The 24,409-nt window shown below is 33.9% G+C and overlaps 1 protein-coding gene across 4 annotated transcripts in view; it reads right to left on the bottom strand.

Moving 5' to 3' along the window:
- NBEAL1 (neurobeachin like 1) overlaps positions 1-24,409 on the bottom strand; it is a 184,373-nt gene that overhangs the window by 88,672 nt on the left and 71,292 nt on the right. For all 4 annotated transcript variants that reach the window (XM_057551127.1, XM_057551126.1, XM_057551128.1 and 1 more), the window contains exons 18-32: positions 22,261-22,350; positions 18,921-19,089; positions 18,339-18,472; positions 17,702-17,861; positions 17,493-17,595; positions 16,777-16,933; positions 15,111-15,269; positions 13,498-13,657; positions 10,553-10,641; positions 7,849-8,424; positions 7,336-7,511; positions 6,348-6,501; positions 5,922-6,050; positions 1,035-1,340; positions 791-940 (exon numbers count right to left, since the gene is read on the bottom strand). In XM_057551127.1, coding sequence (XP_057407110.1) covers positions 791-940; positions 1,035-1,340; positions 5,922-6,050; positions 6,348-6,501; positions 7,336-7,511; positions 7,849-8,424; positions 10,553-10,641; positions 13,498-13,657; positions 15,111-15,269; positions 16,777-16,933; positions 17,493-17,595; positions 17,702-17,861; positions 18,339-18,472; positions 18,921-19,089; positions 22,261-22,350 — 2,712 coding nt within the window. The remainder of the gene's footprint in view (positions 1-790; positions 941-1,034; positions 1,341-5,921; positions 6,051-6,347; positions 6,502-7,335; positions 7,512-7,848; positions 8,425-10,552; positions 10,642-13,497; positions 13,658-15,110; positions 15,270-16,776; positions 16,934-17,492; positions 17,596-17,701; positions 17,862-18,338; positions 18,473-18,920; positions 19,090-22,260; positions 22,351-24,409) is intronic.

Here is a 24,409-nt window from a genome sequence, read left to right as displayed (position 1 = left end):
TTCAAAAAGAGTCATGTACCAAAAGGTTCATTGCAGCTCTATTTACAATTGCCAGGACATGGAAGCAACCTAAGTGTCCATCAACAGATGAATGGATAAAGAAGATGTGGCACATATATACAATGGAATATTACTCAGCCATAAAAAGGAATGAAACTGAGTTATTTGTAGTGAGGCGGATGGACCTAGAGACTGTCATACGGAGTTAAGTAAGTCAGAAAGAGAAAAACAAATACCATATGCTAACACATATATATGGAATCTGAAAAATAAATAAATAAAAGAAAATGGTCAGAAGAACCTAGAGGCAAGACGGGAATAAAGATGCAGACCTACTAGAGAATGGACTTGAGGATACGGGGAGGGGGAAGGGTAAGCTTGGAAACAGTGAGAGAGTGGCATGGACATATATACACTACCAAACGTAAAACAGATAGCTAGTGGGAAGCAGCCGCATAGCACAGGGAGATCAGCTCAGTGCTTTGTGACCACCTAGAGGGGTGGGATGGGGAGGGTAGGAGGGAGGGAGACGCAAGAGGGAAGAGATATCGGGACATATGTATATGTATAACTGATTCACTTTGTTATAAAGCAGAAACTGACACACCATTGCAAAGCAATTATACTCTTAATAAAGATGTTAAAAAATAAAAATAAATAAATAAAATTTAAAAAATAAAAGAAATACTGTTCGTTTTCAAAGTTCAGTCTTGTTATTACTCTCATTTGAACATTAAATGCTTGAAATCAACATAAAAAACTGGTATTAAAAACATTTAATAATTTTTACCTGAAACTTGAGCTTGCTCTCTCCCCCTTCCCGGTCTCGTTTATGCATATTCACCATTAAGGCTTCATAACAATCCTTCCAGTATAGTGCCATGCTCTCATGACCATCATAGAATGCATGGGTTTCATACTGCTTCATATAAGGTACAATCTTATAAAAAATATACATACGCAAAATTTAATGCATGTTTCTATAAAAATGATAATTTAGTATAGAAACCTCACTCAACAAAGATAAAACTTACATATTTTTCAATGTAAACTTGCCATTCATTTGAACTGCAATATTCTTGAAAATCTTCAAAAAATGAAGAGCTTCCATTGGTAAAAGGTAAAGAAGGCAGATGCAAGTTCATGAAAAGAAGCTCATAAATTTTGGAAACCAGGGTACGGACAAGCGGAATCAGAAATGAGTATATTTCAGTCTGTTCCTTGATTGATTGACTTAGAACATGTTCCAGCTTCCCTAAAATGTAACATGCTTCATCCTGATTTTCAATCACCTTGGTCTGAAGAAGGGTGTTTAGCTTAGCTGATGCCACTGCACAAACCTGGAGCAAAATAGTAAAATAAAGCAGATATTTAGTGATAACAAAGTTCTTTGGCTCCTCTTGAAGTTGCTTTTTAAAATAAATTATAAAAGTAACCCATGCTTAATTTGGAATATACAGAAAAGTTAAGAGGTTGATAATTAATCACCCCAACATCCACTCTACTCCTTCAGAGAGGTTGCAAGAATTCGGGGATGATTCCATCTCTAGTTCTAAAAGATATAAACCAAACAGAATATCCAACCCCTTGCCACACTGACTGGTTCAGGTAACTCATCTTTCAGTCAACTCATGTCACTGTCTTTGTCACATGGATTCATTCAGGGATAGCTTTATCATGCAAAGACACAACTTTTACACAATAACTGTAAAGAACTGTGAAAGGGCTTGGATTTTATCAATACCTCATCTCCAAGCTGACAAGTTAGCCTACCACTGTTTCATAGATGCTGGCAGAAGAATGAGACTCCTGGATCAGAGACAAAGATCTATAGCATTAGCAATAGCCAGCCAGAATATCAGCATTTGCCCTGTTCCCCCAAATGTAATTCCATGGTGAGAAATGAACAGAACTGGATGATGCCTGCACACCCAGTGGTTGCATTATAGGAGAGGAACCCCAAGCAAAGGGAACACAAGTCTTTTAAATTCGGTAGTAAGTGTACCTGAATGTTGCCTTGGAAGGAGACATTATCTTTATTATACTGGACAGTAAACAAACCTGTTTTTGCTCTGGAGGGAGACATCATCTCTATCTTCCCAAGCTGTTCACTATACATGCATCCTCAAAAAGACAGTTCATCACAAAGGCATCCAGTGTCTGTATTCACAAGAGATCCATGAAGAACTGTCTACCAACAATGACTCTAGGAAGAAGCACTCTCTTTCTCTGGATATGAACAAGGAAGCATGTAGCCTTAATTGCTGCTGGCAGTGATTTTGTGACAATAAGGGCAGCCAGCTTAAGACAAGCTGACATGATGGAGAGCAATGCTGTGAGAACAGCGAACAAATGGAACTAGAGCCTTGACTGAATCATGCCTTAAACTCATTTTAGCTATGGAATTTTCAACTATATGAATCTTCTTAACTAAGTCAGCTTGCATTGATATTTCTGTTATTTGGAATCAAAAGCATTCTTATAGATAAAGGACAGTGAACAGGCAACTGAGTAAAGTTCCCAAGGAAAATACATATCTAGGTCACAAACCCAGGCAAAGGAATATGCTATATTACTCTTAAGCTCTGGCCTTAAACTCCATCCTAGAAAGGTAAATTGGTCACGAAAGGGCCTCCTTTCATCTAGACTAGAGAAAGATGGAAGTCTTAAAACCAAAACAGGACAAATGATATAAAGTGTCTCCTTCTCCCTTAACCCTATAACCCAATTTTGGATCATATTACTTTCAAAATAAAGAAAAGCAAGAGAAAGAAAGGAAGTATTAAAAACTGACATCACTTCAAGAATATATGTGTGCCTACATACGGAATCTAAAAAAAAAATGGTTATGAAGAACCTAGGGGCAGGACAGAAATAAAGATGCAGACATAGAGAATGGACTTGAGGACAAGGGGAGGGGGAAGGGTAAGCTGGGACGAAATGAGAGAGTGGCATGCACTTATATGTATTACTAAATGTAAAATAGATAGCTAGTGGGAAGCAGCCGCATAGCACAGGGAGATCAGCTCGGTGCTTTGGGACGACCTAGAGGGGTGGGATAGGGAGGGTGGGAGGGAGACGCAAGAGGGAGGAGATATGGGGATATATGTAAATGTATAGCTGATTCATTATGTTATAAAACAGAAACTAACACACCACTGTAAAGCAATTATACTCCAATAAAGATGTTAAAAAAAAAAAAAAAAGAATATATGTGTGCCAAAAGCTGATCTGAGCTGTATGCACATGTCTTTGCAGGCCAAGGCAACAATAAGGGATCTCAGGCAGTCTTTCCATGCAAGACTTAAAGAAGCAAACAGCATTGGAGGAAACAACCTCTAAGATGGCTCAAAACTTTAACTTTTCTACTTTTAACTTAAGCCTCTACTAGTGAAGCTTCTCTACCCTTCTCAGGTTTTCTCCAAATCCCTTCACTTTAGTCTCTGAATCTGACTAAAGCAGCTTAAACCCAATAGAGGCCAACAAATGTGAGACAAAAGGTCATAAAATCTCATTATCCAGGAAATACCAATGTTAATATTCTGGGCTCTTTTGCTATATGTTTTTAAAAATACTATTCACATGAAAGGTTGAATATTCAGTGCTTTGCTTTTAACTTAGTATCACAGTATTAAATAACTATAAGTTTATACGTTTATTTAAAAGTATAAAGACACTTTCAGTGAATACAATGATTTACTTACCACTGACTTAACTTTGGATACACACACACAACCCCCCCCCCCACACAGATATGATCGCCCTGCCCTCACATTATAAAGAGTACTACATTACGGTCACCTGAGAAATGACAAAAAATGCCAGGGCCCTAGTTCCCCTGTTTAATTACTGAGTGATGCCCCACACAAAGGCATTTTTAAAAAGCTCCTCTAGGTGATTTCATGTGTAGCTAGTGAAGAGAATCACTGGCTGAGCTAAGACAACTGAAGGAGCAGAAACCCAGACAATGCTGTGACCATATACTGCATCTAAATAAATAACAACTACTCAGTCCTGCTTTAAAGACAAGCTGGGAAATCCTGGCATTTATGTGAAATCTCCTAATACTTAAATGCTGGCAATTAAATAATAATGTACGGGCCAAACAAAACAAATTTGCTAGCCAGATTCTTTTTGCAGGCAACTCTATTTAAACCCCTATAAGGGAAGGGGTTCCTTCCCCAGCCTTTAACATGCACAGCCTCAGGGAAATATGCTTTTATTCCTGAGAGAGTGAAATTAAACAAGTAGCTAGTGAGAAGTGTTATAGGTCACTAACTACTGGTTGATAGGATCAGTCTAATCTGTAGGTGCTGCACACTTCATTTATTTAATAAGTACTTATAGAGTCCTACTATGATGCAGGCACTGGATATTTAATCGTGAGCAAATTAAAACAGACATTTTATTTCTCCTTGGAAATCTCACCAAGGAGAAAAACACTGAGGGTGATCATGAGTGGAAAAAAACAGAGTTCTAATATCTAAAAAAAGAACTACCTGGTATGCTGGCTGCAAGGGCTTTAACAGCCACCAGACTCATATTAATAAAAAAGCCAAAAAAGTTATCTTTGTTCTATTTCTAGATGGAGAAAAAAAGAAAACTACAATGAACATCTATGTGTACAAATATTGTTTGGTATTTTAGATTATTACCTCAGGATATAGTTTTAGAGTAGAATTACTAGACAAAGCGTATAATAACTTTTTTAAAAGTTCTTAGTTCATATAATTTTCAAACTGTATTTAAAAGCTGTACAATTCAAATTTTCATCATCCATATATCAGAATGTTTATTTTTTGTTTAGCTTTTCTGCTTTTTCCATGTTTTTTACAAAGACCATGTGTTACCTTTATGATTAGGAAAAAAACCACTATCTTTAAAAAGTTAGTAACGTGGGGAAATGAGTTTAATATAATTGTAAGAAAAATAAAAAAGAACACAAAATTATCAAAATATATGATGGTTTTAATCATCTAAAAAAATATATACAGAGGAAAAAACATTAAAATATTGACAGTTGTTTTCTCTTAGGCTATGGGATGAAGGATGTTTTATCTATTTTTTCTTTATGTTTTTTGTGTACTTTCCACAATGAGTATGTTTTCTTTAATGACTGGAAAAGAGTATCTATTGAAAAATATGGTCTTTTTAAAATAGGGCAATCTTATGGTATTTTAACCTCCTCATGTTCTTATCAATATTATAGCAAGTTTATATTAGAAACGATTATCAAAAGAAAATAAAAAGGGCCAGGTAAATAACCATGCGATACATGTCATGACTAATCCAATGCAGGTAATCACAAGCATCCAATGTAAATAGAAAGATGACAGACTAAAATCTGCATGGAGCTTTCCCAACCTTTAAAAGTTTTGAAAATAATAAATATTCTGTGGGTCCATCTTTTATTTATCTTTATAATAGAAACCTAGCACAATGCTAACACTTGGTAGGTATTCAGTAAGTGTTTAATAAATGAAGAAAAATGAGATAAATGTAAAACTGAATTAGTGGATTATTAAGTACAGAAAAAGATTTTGACAGAACAATTTAAAAAATAATTTTCCTAAAAATGCAAGCCCTAAACTTCACATGTATAAAAGTCTATGCAGGCTGTATAGCTCCTAGCTATACTAAATGTAGATGATGTGAGTAATGCCCTCTAATATAAGCTATATATAAATCCTCTAAAAGGAAACCTTAAATTATACTGAATCATAAACATCAGGAAAAAAGAATCGATTAGCTGCCTCTCAAGCTTCTTTCTCATCTCACAAAATTGAAACTAGAGTTAAATCATGATATTTTTGAAACTAATTAAAAAATTAAAATGCTGAAAACATAATTGCCATTCAGTTACTGCACAAATTCCTATGTTGCATGTGAGTATATAAAATAACATAAAAGAATTCACAAACCTGCAAATTACCCCTTCCAATGAAGCCTAGAAGCATCTGGATTTGAATCTGAGAGAGTTTCACCCATACTGGACTTTCAGAATACCAAACTGACAGATCGTCGAAGAGCAGCATCATATCCTCTAAAAGCTAACACAAAGGAAAAATTGAGAAATAAAAACATTCCATTTTTAAATCTACTGATGATGAGTTTTCCCAACAGTAATACAAAACGTAAATATTTCAAAACTAATTCAATGTTCAGTTGGTAAAAGCCAAAAGAATTATCCTAGTAAGAGTTAACAAAATCTGCGACTATCACATCTTATCCATGTTTATCGCACCTGATTAAATATTAATGCTCTGAAAAGAGGGGATACAAAATTTCTTTCTTTGAATAAAGTCCTTCACTACCAAAAAAATAATTTCAAAGAGATGTTACTGCACCTTCTCAGTCCACATGTTCGAATTAACTAGTCCCTCTGACTGCAGAAAGTCCTGTATGATCAGCATGAGTCGGAAAGCATTTTCAGCAGTTACTGGATTAAATTTTGCTTCTCTGTTTTCTGTGACTGCCCATTCTAACATCTTCTGTAGCAAACTAAGTATAAAACAAAGTCCTCTTAAAACCATTTTAAATTTATAAAAATAACAGGTCACCAAAACAAAAACAAAAACAAACCAGCAACAACAAACCTCGTTATTTATTAATAGGAATGTATCTCCAAAGATACAGTATCACTGGCAGGTATAAGACACTGTAGATGGTATTTAGTAATAATGAAGCAACTTTTTAATCTTTGGAGTACTTATCTTAAATATACCTAATATTAAAAGGCAAAGTAAAAGTTACCTGTTTGACTTGACCTTAAAAAAGCTATGAAAATAATTCACATTCCAGCCTCCATGAGATACTTAAAAGTTTCTTTAAAACTGAAATTGGAAATGTTAGGGAAGAAAGCCTTATGCCTTACAGAGAGTCTAGCCCTATGGAAAAACAAAAAAGTATTTCTGTTCTAGTGTGCTGTTGGTACAGTGTTCTATCATATGCAGGGAACTCAAAGCTTTAGAGAAGTAATTTTCCCGAAAACACTACTACCTTCCTTTAGCATGGAAGCACTCAAATTTGGACAAGACGGTAGAACACATGCACCAAGTGCTTAGATACTGCAGAAAACAACTTAAACAAGGAATATATAATCACTTAGAATCCAAATTAATGTAAGAATTAAATATCCTCACACTGGAGTTAGTTTTGGATTTCTCTCTAGATCCCACTAGAATGGCAACAGACAGGAGAAGGGCTGAGCACAAAGCTTCTCCTTTTCTCTCTCTCTACACCCACTGAACACTGAATAAAGGTTCAATAACAAACATTATTTTGGACTCCTGCCCACTCCAAAAGGAGAGGGCATATCACCAACTGAATGCTTACATTAGTTTTATTTCATCTGATGGTCGAAGTAGCTCACTGGATATTCCTGGTTTAGTTAGTGCCGAAAACACTTGTCCCCGTTCAATCCAAGTATCGTCATCAGACTTTTCTAGTCCCTTACACATTACACAGTTCAAAATATTTGTCAGTAATTCAATAAGCTCTTCCTCACATCTCTATATAAAAGAGAAAGTAATATGAAATTATTAGAGGGAGGGGGTGTTAAAAGCACATAATGAGAACCATCAGGTACATAAATTATAATCATTCAACGTATTTTTAAGGTGGCTGCATGAACCTGGAACTTCACTACGAAGGCCCTAGAGATGTAAAGATGAATAAGACACTGGCTTTGCTCTCAAGACACTCACAATTTGGTGACTTCTAGGCTTCTAATACCTTAGACCATGAGACTTGGAACACGAATAATACATGAAATTGTTAACAATCACACATTTCTGAGGTCAGACATAAAAAAAATAAAACCACATTTGCACAAATAAGTAATCTTACCTCTTGGTTTTCAAGTAAAGAGAAGTCATCACTAAAGCCCACATCATTTGTGATGCTGCTTTCTTTGTCAGACTGCACAGAAAATGACTTAGTGGACTCTATCGGGGATGGCGTGCTAGGCAAGCTGTCTGGCATTTGACTTCCACTATCACTCAGTTCACATGAATCAATTCCACTGAGATCTAAACTCAAATGTGAAGGGTTATTATGCCAGAATTCTCCTCGATTCTCTGATTTGAAAGATAATTCTCCCATCAAGCTATCTTCTTGAAATAATGGTGTGTTGGAGTCTAGGGAGTGTCTATCCTCCAAACTCCACTGATCTGAAGACACATGAGCTGAGGCAAAAGAGCTGATTTTTTCCTCATCTGTGTTTTCATCAGAGTTCCTCTTCATATCTTCAGCTGATATATTTTTATCACTGTCTTTCATTACAACAGCCTTACTGTGCTTATGAAGAGTATTTCCATTTTCAAAATTTGCTTTTAAAAAAAGCCTAACTAAAGTGTCTTGCCAACCCACTTGTTGAGATATGTGATGTGCTGCATCTGGCTGGGACTGTAAAATCTGTAAAATCTGTGAAGAGATTAAGAATGCAAAATTTGTCAAAAAGTATACAGTACTTTACATCAAAAACAGTTTCTTTTCAGCTATTTTAATGACAAAGTAATTTAATAAGAAACTTTGGAAGGATATACTTTCAAATGATTATATTCTTAACTAGATTAGAAACTATTTGGAGGGCAGACATTGTGTTTTTAACTAATCTGCATATTACTCATTGTATATCTAGAGTTGGGATGTACTCAAATATTTGCTGAAAGATAAAAAAGGAAAAAAAGATAAAATAATCCTCCACATACCAACACACTCACGTTATTAATTTAATTTGGTTGGAGAAAAAAATATAGATAGAATTAAGGTATAAATAAAATGTAATAAAGTTATATCCTCTCAACTAAGTACTTTCCATGAGCCTAGTACATTTGTTTAGTAAATACTGAACATCTACTATGTGCCAGGCACAGTTCTGGCACGATGGTTAGGGAGTAAACTAGAACACATAAGAAACTTTGACAGAACCTAGGTACACCAAGAATGTTTTCCCACCTCATTTTTTCCCCAGGCAAAGTTAATGGCTGCTTTTGCAAAAACATTTTTTTTTTCATTAACTCTACATGGTACAAACAAAACAAAAACTGAACTTTAATTCCAGAAAACTATTTCCAATGAGATGGATGCTGATATTCAGCTGGAATAAGAAACTGAAATTAAAGAGTAGACATTTACATGGCAATGTGTATGACCTCTAGTATCCTAACTGACTTCACATTTTTTGGATAAAAACAAGTTCTCAAACACTATCAGAAATGCTGTTAAGATCTTTAAGCCATTTTAATCACAAAGCCAATAAACTTCTAAGTAGATGAAAAGAACTTTGGCTCCCAGTGTTTACAGAGTATCTCTTTTATCAGAATTTCTAACTCTGAGAAATTTCATAGCAGGAAATAAGTTATGTTGGTGCGGACTTCAAAATTAATGGTTCTTGTGTACACTGATGCTGATATAGAAAGCAGTGAGTCGCAGTGAGTCATGATGACACGTTAAGTTTCTTTCCTCACTTAATGCCGTCAATCAGTGAGCTACCATTACTGCAGCAGTGCACAATAGCAATTTTAAACACATTAACTAAGTTGAACATATTAACCTTTGGTTGGCAAAGAAACTTTTCATGATTTCATGACTTTAAAATTTTCAGACTTATTTTACAGCTATTTTATAAACACATAATGAATAAAAACTGGGCTGTACTGAAAGAGGTTTCTAATTGCACACCGAAAGGAAAAGGATCCATTTACATGACTTGCTTCAAGGAAAACATGGCAAAATCCATTAAAATGTAAAATGTGAATACTCTCTGACAGAAAAATTACATTTCATGAATTATGTCCTACATATATATATATTACCATGGATAGGTAAAGACAGATGTAAAAATATGTTCCTAACAGAAGTTTGTTAATACGGTAAAACAGGAAACAATCTAAATGTCCATCAGCTGGGAACCAGATAATACTTTTATAGAACAGCCATAGAATAAAAAACTACATAGCTGTTAAAGAGAAAGATATATCCAGATTTACTGATGGAAAGGTACTGTGACATAATAGGAGTAAAATTAAAAAGAAAAACAAGGAAGCAAATTAAATACTAGACTGGTCAGTGGTTGCCAGTAGAGGAGAGAGAAGGATATAATCAGGAAGAAGCGTACGGGGTAGCAATTCATCGACTTAGAGGTTAAATGAGTGGACTGAAGGTAAATCATTGCTGGAATACACTCATAAACAAACTATAGAAAATCCTTTCCACAAAGGTTAAGAGATTCAGAAACTCTAAAATATGGTGTTTGAATTAAAAATGGTCACAACAAAAGGTTCTGAATAAAGAAAATATTCTCTGGTAATACATTTTTGACTCTGGAAAGGGCATTATTTCCAGGAGCTCATGTATGGCTAAGAAGAACAAATTTATATGCTGATTTCTTATGATTATATAAAGTTAATTCACCTCAAAAAAGGGAACTATAAAATTATGTCATATAAAAGATATTAAACTTATATCTGGTGAAAAATACTCAATCTAAAAGTTCTTCACAATACAATGATACTGCACTTTTTAAAGTACATCTTTAAAGTTTACTAACCTTTCTGCAGATGACCACCCTGACATTTATACGTGCTCTGTGAGATATATATACCACAGATAACAGATCTTTGAAATTAATAGCAGGATCTATGATGGGAAAAAAAAGTTAAAATTAAATACTAGAGAAAACCAGAGAAAGAACTGTGGTAATAGTTATACATAAAGGCTGACAATCATTTCATTTTTATTTTTTTCCTGCTGTCAACAACAGATGCCCTTTATTTTTTCCCCCAACTTTATTAAGATATAATCGACATAAAACACTGTTTAAGGTGTAAAACATGATGATCTATGTATATATTACAAAATGATTACACAATAAGGTCAGTTAACACACCCATTATCTCACATAGTTACTATATTTCTTTTTGTGGTGAGGACACTTAAGATATGTTCTCTTAGCAACTTTCAAATATACAATACAGTATTGTTAGCTATAGTCACCACGCTATACCTTAGATCCCCAGAACTTACTTATAACTGGAAGTTTGTACCCCTTGTACCTTCACCTGTTTCCCCCACTGCCCCAACTCTGGCAACTACTAACCTACTCTGCCTCAATTTTTTTTTTTTCACATGTAAGCGAGATCACACAGTACTTTCCTTCTCTGCCTGACTTGTTTCACTTAGCAGAATGCCCTCTAGGCTCTTCCATGTTTTTGCAAATGGCAGGATTTCCTTCTTTTTTATGGCTAATATTCCATTATATATATATATATATATATATATATATATATATATATATATATATATATACACACACACACACATATACCACATCTTTATTATTCATTCATCCACTGATGGACACTTAGGTTGTTTCCATGCCTTGACTATTGTGAATGATGGTACAATAAACATGGGGTTGCAGATCATACCTCTTTGAGATATGATTTCATTTCCTTCAGATATATACCTGGAAGAGGGACTGCTGAATCATATGGTAGTTCTATTTTTAATTTTTTAAGAACCTCTACACTGTTTTCCATAGTGGCTGCACCACTTACATTCCCACCAACAACACACAAGGGTTCCCTTTTCTCCACACCCTCACCACTAGCACTTATTATCTCTTGTCTCTTTGATAACAGCCAAACTAACAGGAAGGAGGTGATATCTCATTGTGGTTTTGATTTTCATTTCCCTGATAATTAAGGATGATGAGCACCTTTTCATGTATCTGTTGACCATTTGCACATCTTCTTTGAAAAAATGTCTATTCAGGTCCTTTGCTCATATTTTAATTGGATTTTTTGCTATTGAGTTACATGAATTCCTTATATATTTTGGATTTTAATCCCTTATCAGATTTGACTTGCAAACATTTTCTCCCATTCCATAGGCTGCTCTTCCATTTTGTTGATGGTTTCTTTGGTTATGCAGAAGCTTTTTTTTTTTTTTTAACAAATTTATTTATTTATTTATGGCTGTGTTGGGTCTTCGTTGCTGTGTGCGGGCTATCTCTAGTTGTGGTGAGCGGGCTTCTCATTGTGGTGGCTTCTCTTGTTGTGGAGCATGGGCTCTAGGCGTGTGAGCTTCAGTAGTTGTGGCACACAGGCTCAGTAGTTGTGGCTCATGGGCTCTACAGTGCAGGCTCAGTAGTTGTGGCACACGAGCTTAGTTGCTCCACAACATGTGGGATCTTCCAAGACCAGGGTTTGAACCCGTGTCCCCTGCACTGGCAGGCGGATTCTTAACCACTGCGCCACCAGGTAAGTCCCCAGAAGCTTTTTAGTTTGATTTAGTCCCATTGTTTATTTTAACTTTTGTTGCTTGTGCTTTTGGTGTCACACACAAAAAATCATTGCCAAGACCAAGGTCAAAGAGTTTTTCCCGTATGTTTTCTTCTAGTATTTTTACAGCTCAGTTCTTACATTTAAGTCTTTAATCCATTTGAGTTAATTTTTGTGGGTGGTGTAAGACAGGAGTCCATTCTCATTCTTTTGCAAGTGCATATCCAGTTTTACCAATCACATTTACTGAAGAAACTATCTTTCCCCCATTAAATATTCTTGGATTCCTTGTCAAATACTGGTTGACTGTACACGCATAGTTTTATTTCTAGGCTCTTGATTCTGTTCCACTTGTTTATGTGTCTATGTTTATGCATACTGCAGCATACTGTTTTGATTACTATAACTTTGTAGTATAGTTTGAAATCCAAACGTGTGATGCCTCCAGCTTTTTTCTTTCTCAAAGAAAGAACTGTATGTAATAGTCATATAAATGCAGAAATAATTGTTTCATTTTAAATAGGAATTGTAGATATGTTCAAATTTTACAAAGACAATAGGCTTAGAATGTTTAACATCTTCCTAACTAAACCCTAAAAAGCTGTTCTTTTATTTTGATTGCCTGAACATACTGTCGATACTGCTTGGATCTTATACTTGTATTTATCTTTTTATGTACATGTCTTCTCAATGAGATGATAAACCACTCAAGACAAAGAACCTTATCTTATACCTTTCTGAACCCCTAGCATCTGACAAAAATTCTGTAGTTTGTAGGAAGTACTTAAAAAAAGGTTCATAAAAGCAAAATTAGAAACAAAAAAGAATATCTGAAATTAGTTTTCATTTTCCCTTTAAGAATTTAAGCTCTGAAAGGAAAAAGAATATCTTGTACATATTTTCTCTAGTGTCCTTTTCTTTTCATAGACTCAATTATTTACTAATCACTCAGTCAATAAACATTTAGTGAAGGCCTACCAAGTAACGTACTATGCTATGCTCCGGGGAGACAAAAACAACAAAGGTACATTTGAAACAGTACCCAAGAAAAGCCCTGCTGAATCAAGTAATAGGTAATTTTAAAAGCAACCTGAGGAAAGAGGGAAAAAGAAGAATTTCAGAAGAAAAAAAAATTCAGAGCCATCAAATAGAATTACATGACTATGAAGAACATTTCTTAAATGTATCAATATTTTAGCCTTAGTCATACCTGTATTTATAATTTGATTGGTGAGACTTTTAATGAGAGAAGTATTAACAGGTGCTTCATTAAGAAGGAGCCCTAATCCTGAGTAGCCAACTTCTCTAAGTCGAATACGTTGTTTACTTCGTTCATAAACGTTTGTGCATTTCAACATCTGTTCCATAACCTGGTCACAACAGTAATATATTCTCAATATAGAGAACTAAGAACAATTGTCACTTAGGTTAATATCGAATAAATATTAGTGTACAATGTTTCTGAAGCATCATTTTATTCCTCAAGTATTAAAAAAATAGCACTAATTAGGGAAGAACACTCCATTATCTTGCTATCATTAAAAAATAAATTTAAAAATGAACTGGAATGAAATGCAACTGCATTTGAATAATTAATATGTTTAAAACCCTAGTTTATATAAATTTCTTGGTAGATGAAAGGAATAATTTAAAATTTTCTTTTAATGGCTATGGTGTAGATGGAAACAAATCCTGTAGCTTGCAAGAGGAACAAAGGTGTGTTCTGAAAGAAAACAAAGATACTTCTAGATCAATCTAGTAATCTATTTATGTGACAGTTGTCAAAATAATTTTCAACAACGAGGAAATACTTTGTGAAGCAACCCATCCATCTGCTAAAATGGAAGAATGAATTAGTGACCCCATACTTCTTGGAGTTAGGTCAATCTTTGACAAAGTGAGATACTGAAAGCCTATATGGAAAGGGTAATCTTGGCAAAATAATATCATGAACAACCCCTGCAAGGCCGTTTTTGAAGAAATAACATTAAATCTCCATATAGGAACCCTGTGTGGGCAGATGCTTTAAAGAGTAGCCTCAGGGGTCACCATAACCAATATTCAAGAGAGACTATGTAGGACCACTTTTAATGCACTTTTGTTTCCAAAGTTTAGGAATTCCAAACATAAGCAATCCAAACATGACCCCACAAGTAGACTTTATAATGTCATACTAATGATGTAAGAGAAACAAATGTCACAGGCAATTTGGCATAACAAACAGGAGAATAAATCATGAAAAAAAATGTATTTGCAGTAGAAATATGACTGCCTTCTATAATTTTAGTTAACCGAAAAGGTGGAGTGGGCTGCTTCAGCCAAAGTTCAAAGTTTGGGATATTTTGGATAGCTTAATAAAATATGTCCTACATCCTTTAACAAGTTATTAATTTCTCTGCCTCAGTTTCTTCATCTGTAAAATGAGGGGAATAATAATATCCACTTCATAAAGTTGCTGCAAGGACTACGTAAACTAATATATAGAAAGGGTTTAGTGCCTGATAAACAGTGGATGCTAAATAAGCTTAGTATGATCTGCCACATAGACCCACTGTAAGTCAAAAGGGGGATAAGAGGTTCTACGTTGGTATGGCAGAGTAGATTTTCCACTGAAATTATTGATAAGATTACAATATAATTAGTTTTAAAATACATAAACAACAAAAACATGATAAATATACATCAAAACAAACTGAACAATTTAAATTAGATGGCAGTAGACAGGAAAAGAAGAATCTACATTCATAGAATGGATATGTTCCATGTAAATGCATACACCCACAAATGTCCCCAAATATAAAGACTCTTAAGACATGTTTGTACCTTAAAAATGATTTCTCTTAGTCTGTCAGAGTATTTCTGATTTAAGAGCAAGGCATAAAGTATGTCAGCATTTCCTGGTTCAAACAGCAGTAAGAAAAGTTGACCTCTAGTTGGGCTGGTACGTAGGAGACCGAAGAGTATGTCCAAAATTCCAAAAAGCTTTTAAAATTAAGCAACACAAACAACCACACTCATATATGGAAGCATAAATAAAGTCATAAACCACAAATAGTTATTTAAGTCCTCTATACCCTCATGTTCTAGCTTAACTGGATTATTTGATGTCTTCTGAACCCTCCTTGCCTTTTCTCCATTAGGCTTTTGGCTTATTCCATTTCCTTTTGTATATCCTCTCACTACTCACACTCACCTGCTGAACCATTCCTATCCTGCTTGGTCCATATGAAAAGCCATCTCTTCCATAAAGCCGTTCCTAGTCTCCTCAACTTGTAACACTCTCCAGTGAAAACCTCATGGGACTTCATATTTCTCTTATAGATATTATCATACTCTTTTTTGTTTCATAATTATTTATAAACACTTCTTGTCTATCCCTGCCTCCATTAGGCTAAAAATAAGAATGATAATTCTTTCATCATTAAATACCTACAATATCTAGTATTACTCTATGTATATGTATAATAAAAGTATTCAGTAAATAATTGTTTGACTAAATTGACCAAGAAAACATCATTGGCAATGAATCATAGCAGGTGACAATACAGCTATCATGAAATAAGATGATTATTCATTATTCTAAATATGAGAAGCTTTTGAAGTAGTTCAACCTTATAAGGAAATAGCCTAAGTTAACTCTTCTATATAATACCAATTATGAAGTCATATAACCACTGAGTACACAATGCATATATCATGATAGAGGGCAAAATATTTGAGTCAACATAAATTAAGGATGCTCAGATTTGGTGTTGAGAGTGGTATACCGAAAGAGCACAGAAAGAGCATTAAATACATCTGGGTTATTTTTCCAGGTATATCAGCTGTGTAACTTTTTAAGTCACCTAACCTCTCTGAACATATATTTCCAAATGTGCACATGGGAAGAGTAATTCCTGGTCTGTATATTTTGTATCAGTGGTCAAATTGTACCATGCATCAGAATCACCTGGAGGGCTTGATTTGGCCATATATTTGCATTTCTAAAAAATTCCCAGGTAAGTGGATCCATACATTGAGAACCACTGTCTTAAAGGGTAGTTCTGAGGTAAAAATGAATAGTGTACGTAGAAGTATTTAAAAATAGGAATACAGTTATAATTTACTCTTTATGCAAAATTTTTATGAACCTATGATATATTAAAATTCAGGTTAGAAATGTGCCTAGTAACTTTGATAATAGTTAAATATACATCATGTGGCCTATGAAAACAGATTTCAGAATTGCCAGAACAAGTTTTTCCACATACTGTTTTCTAGCTAATATTTTACTATTAGCTAGAAAATAAATATTTTATTACACTGCCATTTATTTTATTAAACTTTCAGTTAGGAGATAAAATTTACTTCTTTAACTGCTTAATAATATTATATGTGACACTATAAACATTTTACTCTTAAAATGTTATATTACATGTAAGTTTAGAAGAAGATGATATAGCAACTTAATTATTAAAAAGTAATAACAGATTTATCCAGAGCATAATACCTGTTCTTCTTCATTGATAGCAGATACATAACCCATAATACTTTGTATCTCTTCATGAGTTCCGCCTTTGCACAGAAAATATTTAATTAGTCCATACAAAGAAGTCCTTATTGTTCGAATATCATCTAGAGACAGCTCACTATATTTACAATCACTCCTGAAAGAGAAAGTAAATGGGCAAGAATTGAAATTTTTAATTTTTATATTTTTGTACTTTTATATATAAAAGATTTCATAGTTTAAAAGAAGATGTTTCCATGTAATTAATAGAATTCTTAGCATCTTTGGCTTCTTTTTCTTTTTAAGGAAAACCTTTTGAAGTTAGGAGTTGCAATGACAAAGATATAAATTGTTAAAACAGCTTATATTTATGCAATACTATGTAGCAGACACAGTTCTAAGTGCTTTACACATTATTAATTCATTTAATTTAATCCTCAAAACAACCATAGGAAGTCATACAGTTTTATTATCTCCTTGTCACAAAGCAGAAAACTTTAGCACAGAAAAATTGAGAAGTTGCCTATGGCTAGACAATTAATGAAACATAATATTCAAACCCAGTGTATGTGATCCACTGTTCATCATTTTAACCTCCACAACAGCCTGGCTCTCTGAAGTTAAAGGTATTAGAATTGCTGGAAAATAAACAATCTAGATGTTCCAATCAAGTAACAGAAACAATATCAAACTGAGAAGGAGTAAGGATATCATACCCATAATAAATCCTAAGTGTATCTAGGAGAAACTGTACACCATACTTCTTTCGGAAAACTCTCCTGCTGTCCTTGATGATGGTGGAAAGATACTGTATGTGACCTAAAATAGAAAGTTCACTCTTAAATTATATACCTAAAATAAAGTCACATAAGCAGTAATACATTTCTAAAACAACTATAAAATTTATCCAACAGCCTGCTCTCACCAATTCGAAAGGGAAAATCTCCACGGTTCCAAATACGGAAGTCAAAGAGTAAATACTGATACATTTGTTGCAGGAGCTGCATATTTTTCTCTAATGATACCTGCTCAATGAGTAATTGAATTGCCATCAATACATTAACATCCATCAAGGTGCTTGGCACCTGAAATCCAAATAGAAGAGGGTTCTGTAAAGTTCAGTTTAAATAACTGTCATTAAGCTATAATTTGAAATGATTAATTCAGAACATCTATTAAATATAAAAATCTTGGTTAGAAAAATATAAACAATTTAAACATTATTTTTTCTGATGTAACTCTGGAACACATTCCTAAAATAGTGTCTTTAAATGATGAAATATCCCAAATACCAAAGTTAACACACAAGGTCCTTATATCAAAGATTATACACTGTTATGTAAGATAAGTAGTTCTTGTATAAGGTGATTCAAGTTTTAAAAAGCTGCTTGTGAAATAAATTATATCCACTAATACAACTTAAGCTATAATAGTGTAATTTTAAAAATATATTTAATAAAAAATATATATATATCTATTTATTTATTGGAAAGAAAAAAACCTCAACACTAACTGGTAATTACAATCATCAGTCACATCTACATAACCTTAGACTAGCTCACCTTCTGAAGTAAGGCACCAAGAATGGCAATTCCATGGGAGTGAATAAGATTGTCCTGGTTAATAGGATGTCTTTGAATAAAGTGTTTCACAATCAAGATAAATGTTGCAATTAAATTTCTCTCTAGTCTTGACTCTGTGGAATTGTGAACATATCATTAATTATCATAATTATGCTAATCACTTTTGTATCACATGTTCTATATCATATGCATATTGTAACAAGGAATTTGGTTCAGGAATTTGCATCCAAAGGTCACATGCAGAGCATAAATATCAGAGAAATCAGTGACTGCATATTATATACTTATATGAACATGTAAATATTTTCTCTACCATAAATTTAACAATGTTGTCCGATTTCTGCTAATAGTACAAACTAAGGATAGTCAAGAGTCTAATCAACATGTTAAGTGTTTTGACTGAAGTATTATGCACTTTCTGAACTCCATTAGTAAAATTAGGGATGGACCACCTCAGCTACAAATGGTTAAGTTTCTTCATCATGGTAGCAAGACATTTCAATCTATCTTTCAATTCTCAAGTTTCTCAATGACTAGTTCATGTTAATTTCAGCTTAATACCTGATGCCTTTGTGGAGTTCAATACCACCCAATCTCCTTCTACAGGTGTTATCAATTCAGAAACTGTGCTTTCATTCAATCCCTCAGGAATCTGTCCTTCACCAAAGTGGCTGATTTGTTCCATTAGAGGAAAGAGTACATTTAATCCACCTATGCAGTTTATGCTGTCCTGAAAGAGGAAACTACAATTTTTTAATCTTATAAAACACAGGCAATTTTCTCATTTAATACCTACACAGCATGTATGAGGTTATAATTTGCTAAACCTTTAAGCAAGGTATATGCTGGCCTAAGCTAAAGGAACCCTTGTACAGGCATATGCTTTAAAGAGCAGCCTCAAGGGTCACCAAAATCAATACTCAAGAGACAAGGCCAGACCATTTTAATACACCTTTGTTTTCCAAAGTTTACGAATTCCCAACATAGGCAATCTAAACATGACCCCGTAAGTAGACTTCATAACGTAACACTAGTGATATACTAGGTAACAACTGTCACAAGGCAATTAGTCATAACAAACAGGAGAACAAGTCATGAAAAAAAAGAATGTATTTGCAGTACAAATATGAGTGACTCCTCTACTTTAAGTTTACAAAAAAGGTGGAGTGAGTGGCTTCAACCGAAGTTCAAAGTGACTATTCTGGATAACTTAACAAAATATATTCAGTATCTTAGACAAGTTACTAATTTCCCCAGCCTCAGTTTCTTCATCTGTAAGATGAGGATAATATTAATTCCCACTTTGTAAAGTTGTTACAAGGACGAGATAAGCTAATGCATGAAAAGTGCTTAGTGCCTGACATAAAATGGGTGCTATATAAGATTAGCTATTATTAACTGCTAAAATGTTCTGAACTGCCATGTTTACGTACCTTAAGTCTGTAAACAACCTCTTCATAGTCTTTGCCTGTTTTTCATATTGATTTTTAAGGGCTTTTTACAATAAGTAAACTAGAATTTTGGATGGGAAGTGTTTTTTTCCCAGTTGTCATTTCATTTAACTTTTTTTGGCTTTGGTTTTGCTGCAGTATAAAAAAGCAATAGTCTTTTTCTTGATAATTCTGTTCCTTTTTGATTTCTACATATCTATACTCAAGGCAACAAAGACTGCTTTGATTTTCAAGTATAATGTATGACACAAACAATCAGCTTTCTCTATATAAGTAATCCATAAAACTAGCCTTATAAAACCAATCTTATACGTGACATCAAAAGTTAACTTACGAATTGGCAAACACGTCATAAATCTTACTATGTTAACAGGTAAGAATAAGTGTCCTTATCTCAACTGACAAAGGATTAATCTCCAAAATACATAAGCAGATATGCAGCTCAATATTAAAAAAACAAACAACCCAATGAAAAAATGGGCAGAAGACCTAAATAGACATTTCTCCAAAGAAGACATACAGATGGCCAAGAGGCACATGAAAAGCTGCTCAACATCACTAATTATTAGAGAAACACAAAACAAAACTGCAATGAGGTATTATCTCACACCGGTTAGAATGGGCATCATCAGAAAATCTACAAGCAACAAGTGCTGGAGAGGGTGTGGAGAAAAGGGAACCCTCTTGCACTGTTGGTGGGAATGTAAATTGATACAGACACTATGCAGAACAGTGTGGAGGGTCCTTAAAAAACTAAAAATAGAATTACCATATGACGCAGCAATCCCACTACTAGGCATATACCCAGAGAAAACCATAATTCAAAAAGACACATGCACCCCAATGTTCATTGCAGGACTATTTACAACAGCCAGGTCATGAAGCAACCTAAATCCCCATCGACAGACGAATGGATAAAGAAGATGTGGTACATATACACAATGGAATATTACTCAGCCATAACAAGGAACAAAATTGGGTCTTCTGCAGAGACGTGGATGGACCTAGAGACTGTCATATAGAGTGAAGTAAGTCAGAAAAAGAAAAACAAATATCGTATGTTAACGCATATATGTGGAATCTAGAAAAATGGTACAGATGAACCGGTTTGCAAGGCAGAAATAGAGACACAGATATAGAGAACAAATGTATGGACACCAAGGGGGAGAAAGCGGGTGGGGGCAGTGTGGGGGGGGGGTGGGATGAACTGGGAGATTGGGATTGACATGTATACACTGATGTGTATAAAATGGATGACTAATAAGAACCTGCTGTATACAAATAAATAAATATAATAAAATTCAAATTAAAAAAACCTACAAATTGGCAAACAAGTCATAAATCTTACTATGTTAACAGGTAAGAATAAGTGTTCTTACCTCAAAGTTAAACAGAAAAAAGCTTTATACCACATGAATAACATGAGATTAATACAAACTGATAGATTCATTTTTACATAGAAGAATTATCCTAATGATTTCTGTTCATTGAAACAATAAGCATATTTGATTGGTATTAAATGACTAGAAGACAAAAGTTTTTTTGTTGTTGTCGTTTATTTTGCTGATTTATCAGCAAGTTCCAGTATAACTATCTTTTATATTTATTTTTATTTTACTTAGGCTATAATTTCTATTTAATATATCTTTTAAGGAAACCCTATATTTTAGAAATAGGATATCTCTGACTTTCACATTAGCCCAAATAATCTTAACTAGTTTAATCACTCAGTCAACAATGTTATTATGTATCCCTGTGCCAGGCACTGGGGGAAAAAGCAGTGTTCCCTCCTTTGAAGTTCTTAAGGACTACTGGAGAATCAAGCAAGCAAACAGTTAACTATTCACCATGATAAGTGAAATAATAGAAACTTCTATAGGTACTCATGACAAGAATAGTTAACTCCGTCTTGGGAAATAAGTAGAGGCCTTTAGATAGAAGCAAAGACATTACATCCAGCTAAGACATAAATATGAGGCACATGAAAAAGGCAGACAAGATATAATGGCTAGACGGGGTTATGAAGAAGAGGAAAAATTACTCATCTTTAACCTCAGAGAGGAAAGATCTAAGTTTGTTTAAAGCTGATGGACAGGAGACTAGACAGGGAGAAGTATGTGATATAGGAGAAAAGGGATAATCAATGAAGTCTCTGAGGGGTTGAAATCTGTTACATAGTTTTAGGGATTAAATACCTTAAAAGTGGAGCTATTAACGAGGGCAGCATATTTTTCTTACGAAAACTGCTAAGCTCATGGCATAGTTTAAAAAGATAATTACGTTACAAACAAATAGTCATTCAACTACTTATTTATCCTTCAAACCGTGTATCTGCAAACATTTTAAACAGGACTTATTCAGATCAATCTGGTGGTGCTCAAAAGACAAAAGTTTTTTAAAGGATCAGTAAACTTACATAATATGTTGCCCATCATTCATCATTAACTTACCTTAATGTCCCAGTTTACTACTTTGTTTCCTGTTAACCTTCCATGAAAACAATTAGTAGATAAATCAAGACAGATTGAATTTTTGCAGGCCTAAAAATAAAAGAAAAATATGGCAAACAGCTAAGCACAATGAAGACAAAACACAACTTTAACTATATATGGAACATTTCACCATAATTTTAAAAGGTATATAGTATAGTCAATGATAAGATGCCTACAATATTAAGTTTAGTATTACTATTCTCTGATTGTCTTTTAAAAGAATCAGGGACTGATTCTAATGCACTCACTCATCAAATGCAGGTCACCGCTGCTTGTCATCTAACAGATAAGCATTAGCTAGAACTTACCATTTACCAATCACATAGTTTAAAATTCCTTCTATTCTAAACCAATATATGCAAACAGATTTTTGACTTTTAAAAAAATTCAATGTTTTAGTCCCATTAGTACAGAAAATTATATCACAATACAAAAATCAAACCACAGGCATAAGACACTATTTTCCCTTATATTACTGACTGACAATTTTAGTTATATTCAAATTAAGAGCTTTGTCTGCAACTCTAGAAATTATTAAAGTCATTTGTTAACTTCCATAAAGGTTTATAAAGCAGGGAACCTCACATGTAACCTGTGAACTGGCAGATAATGAAACATCTTTGAATCTAATCCCCAGTCCAAAAGAAAATAAAGAAACCTACAAATTTTAGCACAGATGATGTGGTTGTTGTTTTTCTCTTAAGGCAACTGAGAAAAATTGATTTAATAAAGTAAATGTAAACTGAGTTTACATTTAACTCAATGTAAACTATATTAGTCTCCGAGACAGAAAAGTCTTCCTCCTATTACTACCTTAGTTTGGTACTATGTATCTATGACCTGTCCAAACACAGTAATCTCCCTATGGTATGACTGCCTCCAGTCTCTCTCTCCAATCCAACTTTGACACTGTAGCTCAAGACCTTTTTCTAAAATGCAAACCTGATCATATCACTCTTCTTAAAATCCTATCCATTGCCTACTATTTAGCCTGGCATAAGAGGTTTGCTATGATCTGGCCTCCATTTGGCCCTCTAACTTCATTTCTGGCCAACTGCTCCCACTCAGTGACCTATACCCAAATACACACAGAATCCAGCTTTACATTCTATGCCTTTGTAGGTGTTGCTCACTGCACATCCCTCCCTTTACTCTGCCTTTTAAAACACAAATCAAACCATCTTTTCTATGATATGCTATCCTCCTGGAAGAACCAACCACTCTTCCTTTGTACCCACACTGTATTCTGTATATAACTCCAACACAAAAAAATATTGTATAGTGGTTAAGGACGCATTAAACAGGTTAGGCATTCACTAGAATTATGAGGCTAGGCAAGTTACTTATCTTTCCTCAGCCTCAGAAAACTAGAGCTTAGAAAAGATACAAAGAGTACCATATAACCCTCAGAGCTTTTGTAAAGATTAAGTGAAACAGTACATGTGAAACATTAGCATAGTGCTTAATACATTGTAAACACCAAATAAATGGTAGCTAAAAAGAAAAATGCTTATAAAATTATATTGCACTTATTTTTTACACATTTATTTGACTTTAGATTGTAAGCTTCTTAAAGCCAGAGGTTTTAACTTATTCATCTTTGTATCCTAAAAGTTCAGACAACTCTTGGCAGAAAGAGAACACTCAAAAAATTTTAAATTGATGGTTAAACACCTCCTACAAATAAGTACAAAGATGAAAAACTGTTGACTGCTAAAATTCCCTGGAGTAGCTTTTCCCAAACTACCACTTGTTAATAAGTGAAATGAAAATCAAAATGTGTTCTATGTTCAAATAACTGGTGAAAAAGTAGGATAAAACAAATGTGAACTAGTTTCTTTATAAGCAGAATTTTTCAAGTGTATGATCCATCTCCAAGAAGGATATACAGAATGCAACATTCCCTCAACGTTATTTAACCACAGAATTCTTGTATCATGATATGTTACCATTTTAAAGAAATGTTCCTCCAATAAACTATTTTACTGTATATATCTGTCATATCGGGTTTTGTGAGGAAAAATAGCTATTTTAAAAATTACAGAATTTTTACTTCCAAAAGTAAGAATTCAACCTTAATATTATTAAAATCAAAGTTACTTTGAAA

Source organism: Balaenoptera acutorostrata, chromosome 8 (assembly GCF_949987535.1).
Source record: "Balaenoptera acutorostrata chromosome 8, mBalAcu1.1, whole genome shotgun sequence".
NCBI lineage: Eukaryota > Metazoa > Chordata > Mammalia > Artiodactyla > Balaenopteridae > Balaenoptera > Balaenoptera acutorostrata.
Note: the sequence above shows the minus strand (reverse complement) of the source record. Positions and strands in the feature narration are given on the sequence as shown.